Source organism: Hemicordylus capensis, chromosome 3 (genome assembly GCF_027244095.1).
Source record: "Hemicordylus capensis ecotype Gifberg chromosome 3, rHemCap1.1.pri, whole genome shotgun sequence".
In the NCBI taxonomy this organism is placed as follows: domain Eukaryota; kingdom Metazoa; phylum Chordata; class Lepidosauria; order Squamata; family Cordylidae; genus Hemicordylus; species Hemicordylus capensis.
This window is the reverse complement of record NC_069659.1, coordinates 170,461,813-170,474,591: the sequence shown is the minus strand read 5'-3', so window position 1 is coordinate 170,474,591 and position 12,779 is coordinate 170,461,813. Positions and strand designations below refer to the sequence as shown.

Sequence of the window (12,779 nt, the reverse complement as noted above, 5' to 3'; positions counted from 1 at the left end):
GCACTCTAATCACTAGACCACACTGGCTCTCACCAAAAATCATGTAAAGAAAATATGCATCATGTATACAAGTAGGTAAAACTATCCCAACGAAGGGGGGGGGCTCTCAATTAAACTTTAAGATTTAATTTAACTAATTTAAACTTTTTAAATTAGGGGTGTGCACAGGCCGTTTGGCATGGTTCGGTCCAAACTGAACTGAATTTGAACCGAATCATGGATATGAGAACCAGTTTGGTCAAATCAATCAATTGGGCCAGTTGGTTTGATGAAGCAGCTCGAACCAGTTTGAAGCAGACTGTGACCGAACCACTTGAACTGGCCCGGTTTGCGATCAAACCTGTTTGTGATCAAAGTGGTTCTGCACATCCCTATTTTAAATACTGCCACGGCTTTAAAAACAGTTTTTCAAATGCTTCTCACAGTGTTTTACAACTACAATTATTCTGGCAGGCCTGCAAGTTATGCTCTTCAAATATATATCCCTTATACACATTTGACTTCAAGATTATCACAGATATGCTAGATATTTTAAATTATTTGTAGTGGTAGCTTCTCTTTCTCATCTCATTACTTAGCAAGGTGTTATGAATACACAGCTGTACTACAATCTCTGGCAAGGCTAAGGGACAAGAGAATTAATAAAGCAAAAGATCCTTAATCATTCTTTCAAATTATTGAGCTGGTTTAAGCAACTTGAATTGCTTAATTCAATTTGCACCTATCCTAAAGGTGTAAAGCAATGTTTAGCTCACTCAGGATGAATTGCACATAATGTTACATGGATCCTGACATTATATCAGTTTGCTGACATGTCAGTTTGGTTGGGTTAGCATTTAAAGGTGAAAAGAGAAAATAAGTTTTATACAAAAGCAGCTCCTTCTCAAAAAAGACTGAACTTCCCCCAAAATTGTACACTTTAATGTGAAATTACATCTGTCTTTTTGATTAGTGAAGCACACATAAAACTGTATCACGTAGATATTAAAACAAAAGATATTTCTCTCTTCTTCCTCATCAACTTGACACAACTTCATCTCCAAAGGCAGACTGCAGTTGTAACTTGGCTAGAACAATCAATAATTCACAACACTAAAGTCAGTGGAACTTATTTCTGAATAAATGTTTTGTGGGAAAGCATGCAATACTGCAGTCAAGACACATTCCCTTGGAATATGTTCCATTGATTCCAATGGCACTTATATTCATGTAGATGTATTTAGGATTGAAGCCTACAATGGTATACTCAAATAATCCCAAGTGAGACCAACTAGAATTGTTCTGTACCCCAAATGAAAAGTGCAATCCCTTTCCCATAAAGTCAGGCCAAAGCTCTGCTTATGTCAGACTGGAACAGTTGAATCTACAGTTACACTGTAAGAGTAAACTATCAAACAAACAAAGTGTTTGGGGTGAATATTACATTTTAACCCATGACAAAATAACAAAAATGACTTCACATTCCTGATCATACACTTTTAAAATACATTTTAAAATATTAAAGATACACCATCAAATGAAATATTGCAACAATCCAGTTCATTACTTGACATATGTATATGAATTCCTAGAAGTTAAAATATTTTGTATTAGGGCTGAAGATCTGACTCTGACGGAACCTAGAAAACATAACAGATTTCATACCAAAGCTACTATAAAAAGTTCTCCATTCTCCACTAAATAGGTTCACCATAAACGAAGACTACAGTCAATACAATACACAGCCTAGTTAAGTAATAGTATTTGTATTTAAGCCTGAATTTTACTGCAATGAGCCAGACTGGGAATGAAACAACAAATTCAGAGCTAAAAATTAAAACCCCTAAATCAAGACTCTAATTGAGTTCCATAAATTGACAAATCCATGAAGCACAAAATCAGCTACATAATGAAAAAGAAAAGAGATACAAAACAATGCTGCAATCCCATGCACACTTACTTGAAAGGAACTATTGAACTCAGGTGGATTAACTTCCAAATAAGTGTGCACAGGATTGGGCTGCATGAGCAAAGTTTGATGGTCATCAATACTCACACTTTCTTCCCTACAAATCAAATCAAACCAATAAACACTTGTATTCTACTTCTTTTACATATATGTAATAGAAAGAGAAAAACTTCCTTATAATGGGTCTAGATATCTTACAAAAAATTACTGTCTTCACACAGGAAGAAACATATACATTACAAAATAGAAGCCTCTTGCATACAGAAGTTGTCTTCTGTATGTGATGATACACATACTATGATAGAAGACGTTGCTATGAAAACTTTATAAATCCATGACAATGTAAGGTTGGTCATGTTACAAAATTCTCAATTTTTGTCATAAGTTATGCGTATCATACATGAAGCACATTTCAGACAATGGATCAGTGAAGTTTGGAATGATATTGTCAAAACCTAGTAAAGGACACACAATTCAAGACTAATATTAAATAATGGGAAACATAAATTTTCAGAATTTTTCATAACGAAAAGCTATACCAAATGAATGCAACATCATCTATCCTAATTGTCTATGTGCATGGGCAAAAAGCACAAGTATTTTATTACAAATCAATCAAAGTAACTTCTACGCATCAACAGCTATTTATATATTTTAATTTCTCACAGTAAAAACTAGGCATAGAAATTATATATCATCTGAATGAAGAATGTAAAGAAAAAAGAAAATGAAAATTTCTTTACATGAGAACGTAAAGAAAAAGTTGTTGCTTTACTGCTTGCAATCGTGTAATCCATAATTATCTAAGAAATAATAATACATTCAATATCAATAAATACACATTCAATAAGATTCAGCACTATTAAATAATATCACTAGTAACAATAGATATTGTATCCTGAGGAAAAGCCATGTGATTCACAGAAAGAAAAGAAGAATATATCCTAAATTTACACAAAAAAATTAATAAGAGTACACCAAGTAAATAAGTTTATGCCTTTAGTATATTAAATGTAAATATAGAAAACTAGCAATACATTTGTAAAACACTTGTTGGAATTAGCTGATGTCATTATTAACATCTATGGATAGAAGCCATTGAACTAAACTAATCACTTGACTGGGTCAGAAAGGAGCTAGCCCCTCCAACAAAGAATATTAATAAATATAGATACAGATATCACTGAAAACCTGATAGGAGCAAGATGGGGAAATATGTCCATTAGAAGGTTAAATATCAAAGTGAAAATTAAATGATCAACTTATAGTTACATTCACTAATTTGTATTCTGCATCAGTAAATATTGTATAAACTGGGAGAGGGGGAACTATAGCACTATGTGTTCTAAAAATAAATAATGATTAAGATGATGAAGAAACAGGTTAATGCTCTATATATTTTACAAGACACATTATTCTAATAATGCTTATCGTTTACATGCTGTCTTTCTAGCTATCTCCTTTGACCATAAATCCAAGAACACACACAGCTTTTAAGTTACATGTCAGTAAATATGTTTGCAAGATAAAATGTCTGTTCCATAAATCATATAAATTTGATTGTTTTATTTGTACATACAGGGGAGGTGGGTTAACTTTTAAACAATGAAAATCTGAAAAATGTATTTAAATGTATCATCCAAAAAGAAATACCATCCAGTCTTAGTCAGAAAAGGGGGAAAAGCAAGAGAAACCAAGCTTTGGAGATAAAGACCTATTTCTATAAGCCCCTGATATGCTGTATTTCAAAAACAATTAGTTTCTATTCTTACATAATACAACCTTTACTTTAGTTTGCTTTGCTTGCCAGTATACCTACTGTAATAGCTTGATAGTAATAGTAATACCTACTTGAATTGTGTGTAAGATCAGACAAAGGTTAAGGAACAAGTCTGCACTCACATGAGGCCTGGTCTAAAGGCCAGTGATGCCAACTGAAAGGATTCATGAGCATGACTGTGTTGTGGCAGAACTCCAGAACAAAATACAAGCATTCTGAAATGAATTAGTAAATCCAGCATTCAAAGAACTAACAAGTTTAGCTGTATAACAGACTGGCATTGTTGCAGTCATTATTCAAAAAAGCTGATAGGCAGCCTCAATCCACAAACTCAAAGGATTTAGATACTTAAGTGGAGGACTTGGACTGGAGATATCAGTGATATACTACAGTTGCAATCCTAAGACTCTTGCTAGCGAGTAAGTACCACTGAAGTTAGTGGGATTTATTTTGAAGTAAGCTTGCATGGCAGTAGTATGAATTGGCTCAAATCCAATGGCTCTCATATTTATGATCTATACACTGATCTGCCCATTTAAAAAAAAAAAAACTTCTAGGTTTTTTCCCATAGTTCTGTTTTTTCATCTCTGCCCCCTATTTATTCTCCTGCTGGTCTTCCATCAGCTCCTATGCACCTTTGAGTTCTACGAAGCCAAATTAATGCCATTATTGGATGCTATTTGGATGCCTAAATCATATCCATAGCATTTAATTCAGTTCACCATTCATTGCTTGGCAAAGAAAAAGAAAGATTTTTATGAAGAGGGAAACAGTCTCAGCAACTGATCATGTTGCACTGGTGACAGCAAACTATTCTAGGGCAAGCCCTATTTGTAGATTGTATAGTACAGTACTATTGCATTTATTAAAATAAAGTATTAAAATGTATGATCTCTACAACTGACTGAGAGACACAGTTGAGAAGCATGAGAAACGTAACACTGGTATTATAGAAAGATTTGTACATGAGATACGACAAAAGCATGTGGAAATGCAATTAATTATTATAACCAACGTATGTTAATATTCAGAAGATAGTCTTTTGTCTTTTAAAAATACAGCAGTTTATCATTGCACAGACAATCCTGATGAATACAAGCACTGTACTTACATAAGACGTAGTAAATCAGGCAGCTTGTTTATAAGCCAACGGCTACTACTTTTTACAAAATATGTCACTTTTTATACCGATAAATCGTTATAAGTGCTTCATAGCAAGTAATGACTAATGAATCAAAACATTAAAACAGAACTAAATTAGATTATTATTCACAACAAATTAATAGCTTTCTTGAAATACCATTTGATTAAACAGTATATTAGCCTTGACTAAATAGTTAGCATCATCAACTCCCCAATCACCGTTAGCAAAAAAAGATGTTGTTCAAGGTTGTCAACTTGCTGAGATATATACATAACAAAATATTTAGTGCTTTGAAATCAACAGTTCCTCAGCCATGAATACTCAATAGTTAATAAGTAAAAAGACCTTTTAGATAAAGCCACCAGTGATGAGCAAGACAGCAAATGCCAAAACAAATATTTTAGATGGTAGGGTGTGTATGTGTGTGTTATACTAGACAGATGCAGTTCTAATTAGTTATAGCTTCTGTATTATTCATCACTGAAAATTGAAATGTATCAAAAAGAGGAAAAGTTCAGTAAAAAATAAAGTTGTGCATGTGTACTGATGAGAAATTCCTTTAACCTCCCCACCCCCCGCCAACTTGAAAAATGCTGCCTTATTTGTACATGTTTACTAAATAATTGTTTAATAAATTTATTTGCTTAGGTTTATCAGATGCAAACTTATTGAGGTTAATCCTTTGCCATATTGGATTACAATACAGCAACCACTCAGAAGTATTAGAAGTAATAGTAAAGGAGATATAGTGAGCTTCTTAACCCACAAAAATTCAACTCATTTTTATCAGTTATTAATATCAAATACTAACAATATTGATTATTTTCAAGAAAAGAACAGTGCTTTTGTACACTAAAAATATGCAGCTTAAAATAAAATGTGTTCTGCAGTTACACTAACATTCAGGTGTTATTCTGAAATATTCTCATCTATTAAGCTGAACATCCTAATCCCTCAATATAGGAAAACTTCTGTAGTGTCTCCTGACTCTTCAGATAAAATCATCTGCCCTATTCCCACTTCAGTAAGAGAAATTACACAGTGATAACCAATTATTACAAGTCAACAGAAGTCTCATCAGGGGTTAATTACCCATGTGCTACTGTGTATCTTAATAAATCTCAGTTTTAAAAAGTGAGGCAAACCCAAATTATTAATGGGTAGGGATTATATACCTCCAAATAGTGAAAAGTGTGTCTGGCAACTGTTTGCCAAACCTGATCTAAAGTTTCACACACAGGTGTCCGAAAAAGTCACAGAATCCTCACTAGAGAAAAGAAAGTCTCCAAACTTACTGCTCTTCAGTCACAACAGCTTCATTATTGTTACTACTTTTCTGTGCAACTAGTAAGTAGTGCAGGTTTTTCCCTAATTCTAAAACTAACAAAATTGGTGCTACTGCTCTTAGACTTTAAATTTCCAGTCTAAAGCAGATTGTTCCTTCAGACATAGGAAAGTCCTCCTTTGTTAGGTTTCATTCTCCTTCCTTTGCTCCTTCAGCCCTGCCCACTCCTCTTGAATGCCAAATAGAGATTTTCACGGGATTCCTGTCAAGCTCAATTGATCCTAGGGAAGTTAGTAGAAAGGTGCACAGCTATACTGCTGTGTGTCCCAAAGGCAATGTTAGTATCCACTGCACAACATGCAGTTTTTGCCAGCATGCCTACTGGTCTGTAGCAAGATGTCTTATAACACAAGACAACCCACACAGACAAAAACTACTCCATCATACTCTTTTTTTACTTTAGTTGCTTATTATCCAATTGGCAGGAGGAGGGAGCATCTCCCCAAACATGATCTAATTGCCAAATTCTAAATTGGGTTTGCCAATGAGATCAAGAAAGCACACTCTGGACTGTTTGCAGAGTACCCTGTGGACAATGTAGGAAGAAAAGTCAGATGGCAAAGGAACAAGTGGGTCACAAAAACTCATACTACCTGAAAAAATATATTGCAGGATTGTCACTTAGCAAAACAGCTCTGTCTTGACAGCACCAGTTCTGGATAATGAGCTATTGCCACATTGGTCCCAAATAACAAGAGAAAGAAATAAGATGATGATGATACATTTTATTGGACAAACCTTCTGTTCATATGAAAGAAGGCAAGCCCTTGAGTCAGAGAGTTTAACCAGCAAAATAAAAAGAAAGTAGAACACTCTGATTATCTTACAGCACAAAGAATTAGGCTAGGAGATTTTTTTTCCTGATACTTCTAGTCAGTCTATTAAAAATGGTGTGTGTGTGTGTGTGTGTGTGTGTGTGTGTGTGTTGTATGTTCAACAAAGTAAGTACCGTAGAACTGAAGGGAAATGGCCCACTTACTATATTTATATTCTAGTACTCCAGCTTTTTTTCCCTGAAAGGGACTTTTCACTTTCATTTTATTCCCTGACCTTACAGGGAACTGTTTCATGCCCCTACTTCTAACTGTTTAATGCATCGTGTTTCTGAAATATTAAACTTAAAGGGGAAGAGGGGGGTGTTCTGTGGTTGTTGTTTTCAATTGTGTGAGGATAATTCAACTGGTCACCCTACTTAGTATATTCACAATCTACTAGTCACTACACCCTGAAGTCATTCACACAATCAAAAACTGCATTCTACCTGGGTTTGGGAGCTATGTGTGCTCCCTGTTTTGGGTTGTGTGGAAGCAAGATAAGAGGAAACCCTGAGTAGAAGTGATTGTGTAGAAGCAAGGTAGGAAGAAAACCTGGGCAGTTTTTCCTCCTACCTTGCTTCCACACAATCACTCCTACCCAGGTTTTCCTCTTACCTTGCTTCCACATAACCGAACATTGGGAGCACACACAGCTCCCAAGCCTGGGTAGAACACAGGTTATGATTGTGAGGACAGACAGACCTCTCTGTTGTTTTTAAGTGTGTGTGTGTGTGTGTGTGTATGTATATATATCTGCATATAAACAGATAGGTTAATTTAATTTAACTACATTAAATCTCTGAGTTAGGAGCAAAAAATATGACTTTTAAGGTCAAGTATTATAAGTATGACCCATAACCATATATTGTATTTACTTTTGTCCAAATTATGAATATTTAAAATGTCAGCCAAACAGGACGGACACTTAATTTATCACAGATGTACTGTCAGCCCTTGATTACAGAAAGCAGTGGGCACTTAGACTTCAAGTAAGTGATCATGCTTAGTGTCCTTACATGTGTACAAGGAGTGCAAGACAAAAAACCATTTAATACTTGTTCCTCTACCAATTCTGTAGCACAAAAGATAAAAGGACAGCATGACCAGAGGTTTTGGGTTATGTTCCTAAATATCATAATGATTTTATTAACTTCATACCAATATGTTTTTAATTGTTATAGAAACTTATTTATATGCATGCTTGCTCAGAAAAATCAAAATGAGGACAGTGAAATTTCCTTTCTTGGTTATCTAAATCAAGGATTTAAAATTGCCTTGCTTTAAATTAATCCAGATTTACTTGTTCACAAGATTACTTTTTGTCCCTACATTATTAATTCTGTTATTCTACTACAACTGATTATTCAATTAAACTCATTTTGCAAACTCGAGAGTTCTTTTTCTGATCATTCAGGGTGTCATCCACTCAGCTTCTATGAGAGAAACAACGTGAGTAGAGAGAGAAGGTTATAGAATAGTAACTAAGTCTCTACAAAGAGATAAGAATTTTGATCTGAGGTTTCCACACTAAACTACAGCTACACACACACACTGGGTCAAACTCCTTATTCCAAACCAACAAATGGCACACTGTAACTGCAAGAAGATTCTCCAAAACAACTCCAAGTTAGAATCATAACTCCATATAAAACACACACCAAAGCAATAGAAACCTATTTTTTAACCCTGTCTAGAGCATTATCGATTATGTCTCAGAGTGTTCTGGAGTAACTAACTCATATCAGCACTACAATCATATGAACACGTGTTTGGAAACCAATTCCACTGACATCAACAGAACCCACTTAGAGCATCTGGCAGCAAACTGTTAGTTTTATACAAGGGATACATTCTATGCTGAGATGTAGATGGCAGGCAAACTTAAAACTCAACCTTCCCCTTTTCTTTCTCCCCACTCTCTAGGCTAATTCATTTATTTCCTAGAGAAAGGAGCAAAGATGAAGGTGTAAAAAAAAAAGAGGAAGATTTAGGGTTTGCTTGCTTTTTAAGCTTTTACATGCTATAGAAAAATTAGTGATGTCACCCTGGCAAGATTGTGATGGAAGTAATATCATTGCTTACAGGACTGGGTTTTGAAACCTGTTTTTTAGTGCTAGGATCCCTAACTCTCATTCCCTGCATTATCTGGGACATGTATTTCTTTCCCAGTACCTGCAAATTTGTCCGGAAACAAGGGTATTGCTGTGCACATGCCAAGTATATTTCCCTCCTCCACCCAGGAACTAAAGCTAGTCCCCACTTATGTACAGTTAGGGGAGGGGTTTCGAGTTTCAAGCACCACTTTGTGCTGGGCATCATCTCTCAATTTGCCAACTAAACACCGGGCCTGTGTGTTCAAGTCTGCATTTTGTGAGTCTCCCCTGTCTTCCTACCTTCCCAAGGCTGTTGCATTTAAAGGGTGGGTGGAGGAAACCAAATTGGCACAAGACAGGCAGAGTTTTTCTTCTTCTTAAGGGCAATCCTAAACAAGCTTCATAGGCAGCAAAACTGAAATTCTGTGCACGCTTGCTTAAGAGCAAGCCTCACTGAAATCAGCAAGAATTAACTTCAATTAATAAAAGAACTGGACTGCAGACAAGTTGCACTGAACTTTCGAGTTACTCTTGCTTGGGGTCGACCTGCACGTGTTTACACTCAGCAGAAGAGGCAGAGATCGCCCTAGAGGCGCTCTGAACAAGTGTGCGTGTATTAGGGATGAGCTAGGTGGGTGTTTCGAAGCTCTGCAAACCGTGTGAGAGACGCGCGCGCATCTCTCTCTCTCTCTCTCTCTCTGTTACCTTGCGTTGGTGCAGTCGTTGTACAGGGTCTCGAAATCCTTCCTGGAGATAAGCTTGCAGCGGTTGACGCCTGGCTGGATGGCGCCCAAGCCTCTGAGGATCCGGACCTGCTCGACGTTGCACACGACAGGCGTGATCTCCAGGCGCTTGAGCTTGGTGTAGACCGTGTGCAAGCCGCCCACCAAGTGCTTGAGGAAGAGGTCGAACGCTTGCGGCAGGCAGATCAGCTCGCAGCCCTCCACCGTGAAGGAGGCCACCTTGGCGCCCCGCAGGTCCACCATCTTGCACTCGTTGTTCTGAGGCGTGTTCTCCACCGGGGAAGGGGTTGAATACACCGGCTTGCCCGGCACGCTGCCCCCGCCGCCTGAGGTGCCAGCGCTGGGTGCAGACGACCCGCCACCTCCACCACCACCGCCACCTCCTCCTCCGCTGCCGCCACCTCCACCCCCCGCGTTGGAGCCTCCACCACCACTGCTGCTGGAAGCGCTGCCGGTGCCCAAGCTGGCGCTGCAATTGCTCTCGCCGCTCGCGTTGCTGGAAGTGGCTGTGGCCGCGGCTGCGGCGGCGGCTGCTGCGACTGCCGCTGCTACGACGGGCTCCGGCCGGAATAGACTTGTCCCCGAAGAGGCTGCTACTGCCGAGGCCGCTGTTGAAGGAGCGCTGGCCGGAGGAGAGGCGGCCGAGGAGGTGCTGGTGGTGGCGGTGCAGGCGGCCGAAGTGGAGATGGGCGGCTGAGGGGGGACCAGCTGGGTCGGAGGGATTAAAGGAGCCGGGACAGCCATGGTCACATTAGAGGCGGCAGCAGCGGCAGCAGTCGGCCCCCCCTCCACCCACCCACCCCCTCAGCAGGAGAGGGGGGCAAAAAGGAGAAATGGAAAGGGGGAGGCTCGGGCTTGTGGGCTCTTTCTGAAGGAAACAAACCCAAAAAGCGGGGTGGGGAGAGCGGAAAAGTTGGCCCCGGCGCGCACCGTGGAGAGATTTAAAAAGCCCACCCAAGCCAAGCTGGTCGAGGGGGGAGCGGGAAGAGTGGGAGTACAGGCGCGCGAGAGAGAGGCTGAGCGGAGAGCAGCAGCGCCCAAGTGTCCCGGCAGCAACTGGGCAGAAAGGAGAAGTCCGCTTTAGAAAGTGGCGCTGAGGAGGTGTAAGAAACAAAAGAGAGAAAGGGGAGGAGTGTTTGGATGGTGCTGTCTTTTCTCTCTCCCTCTCCCTCTGCCACCACCACCACCCCCCCCCCTCCGCTCGCGCACCTCGTTAAAGAGGAAGAAGGCGGGCTGCGGTGCAGGGCTTGAGTTCTCTCCTGCCTGAGAGAACACTGAGCAAAAAGGTTGGCCCAGGTGGGGGGGTGGGGAGGCTGGGAAAAAGCGCTGGCTGTGAGGGCTGCTTTGGCGACGGCGGCGGCTGCGCTGCTCTTGCTGCTACCGCGGCTCCAGCCTCTCTCGCTCTCTGGACGTGGACGAGTTGTTGTTGTCACACGGTACAGAGAGAGGGGCGGAGCTCCGGCAACTTGAAATACCCTTTGAAGCAGTCCAAGCCTCCCTCGCTGGCATTAACCTAAATTATCCAACCAGGAACCTGGAGCAAAAGAGTGTGTGTGGGGGAGAGAGAAACACATTTGGAGGTGGGGGGCGGGGGACAGAGAAACAGATACACGCAGATGCCTCCTCCCCTCTTCAGAAACCGTTAGATTACATGTTTCACGTTTCATCCCATCAGAGGCGAGCTCTGTAATTTTCCAATTCCCCCGTCTCCCCCCACCCCGCACCCCACGACAGCAATCGCTTGTCAACACAAGTGATAGATAAACTAGAACATTTTTTTAAAAAAAAGATTGATTCCGGAAAGGAATCAGATAACGGTTCTGTACCACACATGGCAAAAAAAAAAAAAAAGCGGGGGGAGCTTCCTGCTTCCCACGCCTAATTGTTATTTACTTATTACTTTCAAAGAACTATCCATTTCAAAACTAGGGTGGAAGATCGAGAAGGGGCAGGAGAGGGGGGGTAACAATCTGGATTGTTATTATTTTTACTCCTTTGAAGATACCAAACAATTCCAGAGAACATTGACTGGAAGTTGTGTATTTATTAATAGGAGTAGGGAGGAAAGCGTCATAATTATCGCGACTTAGACCGCTTTGTTGTGTGAAGAGCTTGGATGAAACGTGAAGCGCTCGAAGAAGAAAGAGGGGAAATATACAGCATTTCCGGAAAGTAATAGGCATTTATGGATCAAAGAGCTCAAGGTACTTGCACTGAATGCAGTTGAGAAATAACATCTGTTGTGGGAAGGGATTCTCAAAGCAAAAAAAACCAACAACTGGCTGGGTAGACGTATAGAAAGGGGCAGATGTTCGCCTATAAGCTCCGATCAAGTGCCCCCACCCAACAGAGAGGCGTTTTCTGAACCACAGAATACCCAGTTTTAATTTGCGTGTCGTTGGTGCGGCTTTGCCCGCGTGGCATACATTAGCTGAAACTTCACGGTTTGTTTCACTGGAGCTAACGCGAGTTGCGATTGCAAACAAGCAGTGAAGCAGCTTTACAACACTTCGAAAAACTGAGCGTGCTTTAATGAGCGCTGCGCGACCAACAGGTGACTCTGGGAGATCAAGGCTAGGATCCCATTGAAGTTAGTCGGACATTTTTGGATAAGCATGTATAAGCGCGTGCGGCAAGCCCCCGCTTTTTATGCCCCGAGTCCTGCCAGATAAAAGAGGTGTGTGCATTTCGTCCCAGCGTAAGACACGATCCATTCAAAGTTAAGTTGCACTCTTTCAAGGAAAGAGAGCACGTGCTTAACTCTCTTGCGCGCCCACCCACCCACTTTGAGACAAGGACACTAAAACGTGCTTTGTTTTTTATGGATCGTGTGTAAACGTGGACCATAACTTTGTGTTTGCGTGGATGGTCTGTACTCTAGCCGCTCCCGTATGAGAAACCGCACGGGAGG

The 12,779-nt window shown here is 40.2% G+C and overlaps 1 protein-coding gene across 6 annotated transcripts in view; it reads right to left on the bottom strand.

The window, feature by feature from the left end:
• Positions 1–11,044, bottom strand: part of DACH1 (dachshund family transcription factor 1) — a 553,005-nt gene extending 541,961 nt beyond the window's left edge. For 2 of the 6 annotated variants that reach the window (XM_053307879.1, XM_053307882.1), the window contains exon 1: positions 9,831–11,044. In XM_053307879.1, coding sequence (XP_053163854.1) covers positions 9,831–10,612 — 782 coding nt within the window. In that variant the 5' untranslated portion in view covers positions 10,613–11,044. The remainder of the gene's footprint in view (positions 1–9,830) is intronic. The other 4 variants (XM_053307878.1, XM_053307884.1, XM_053307883.1 and 1 more) reach the window with 3 other exon arrangements.
• Positions 11,045–12,779: the final 1,735 nt, after the last annotated feature.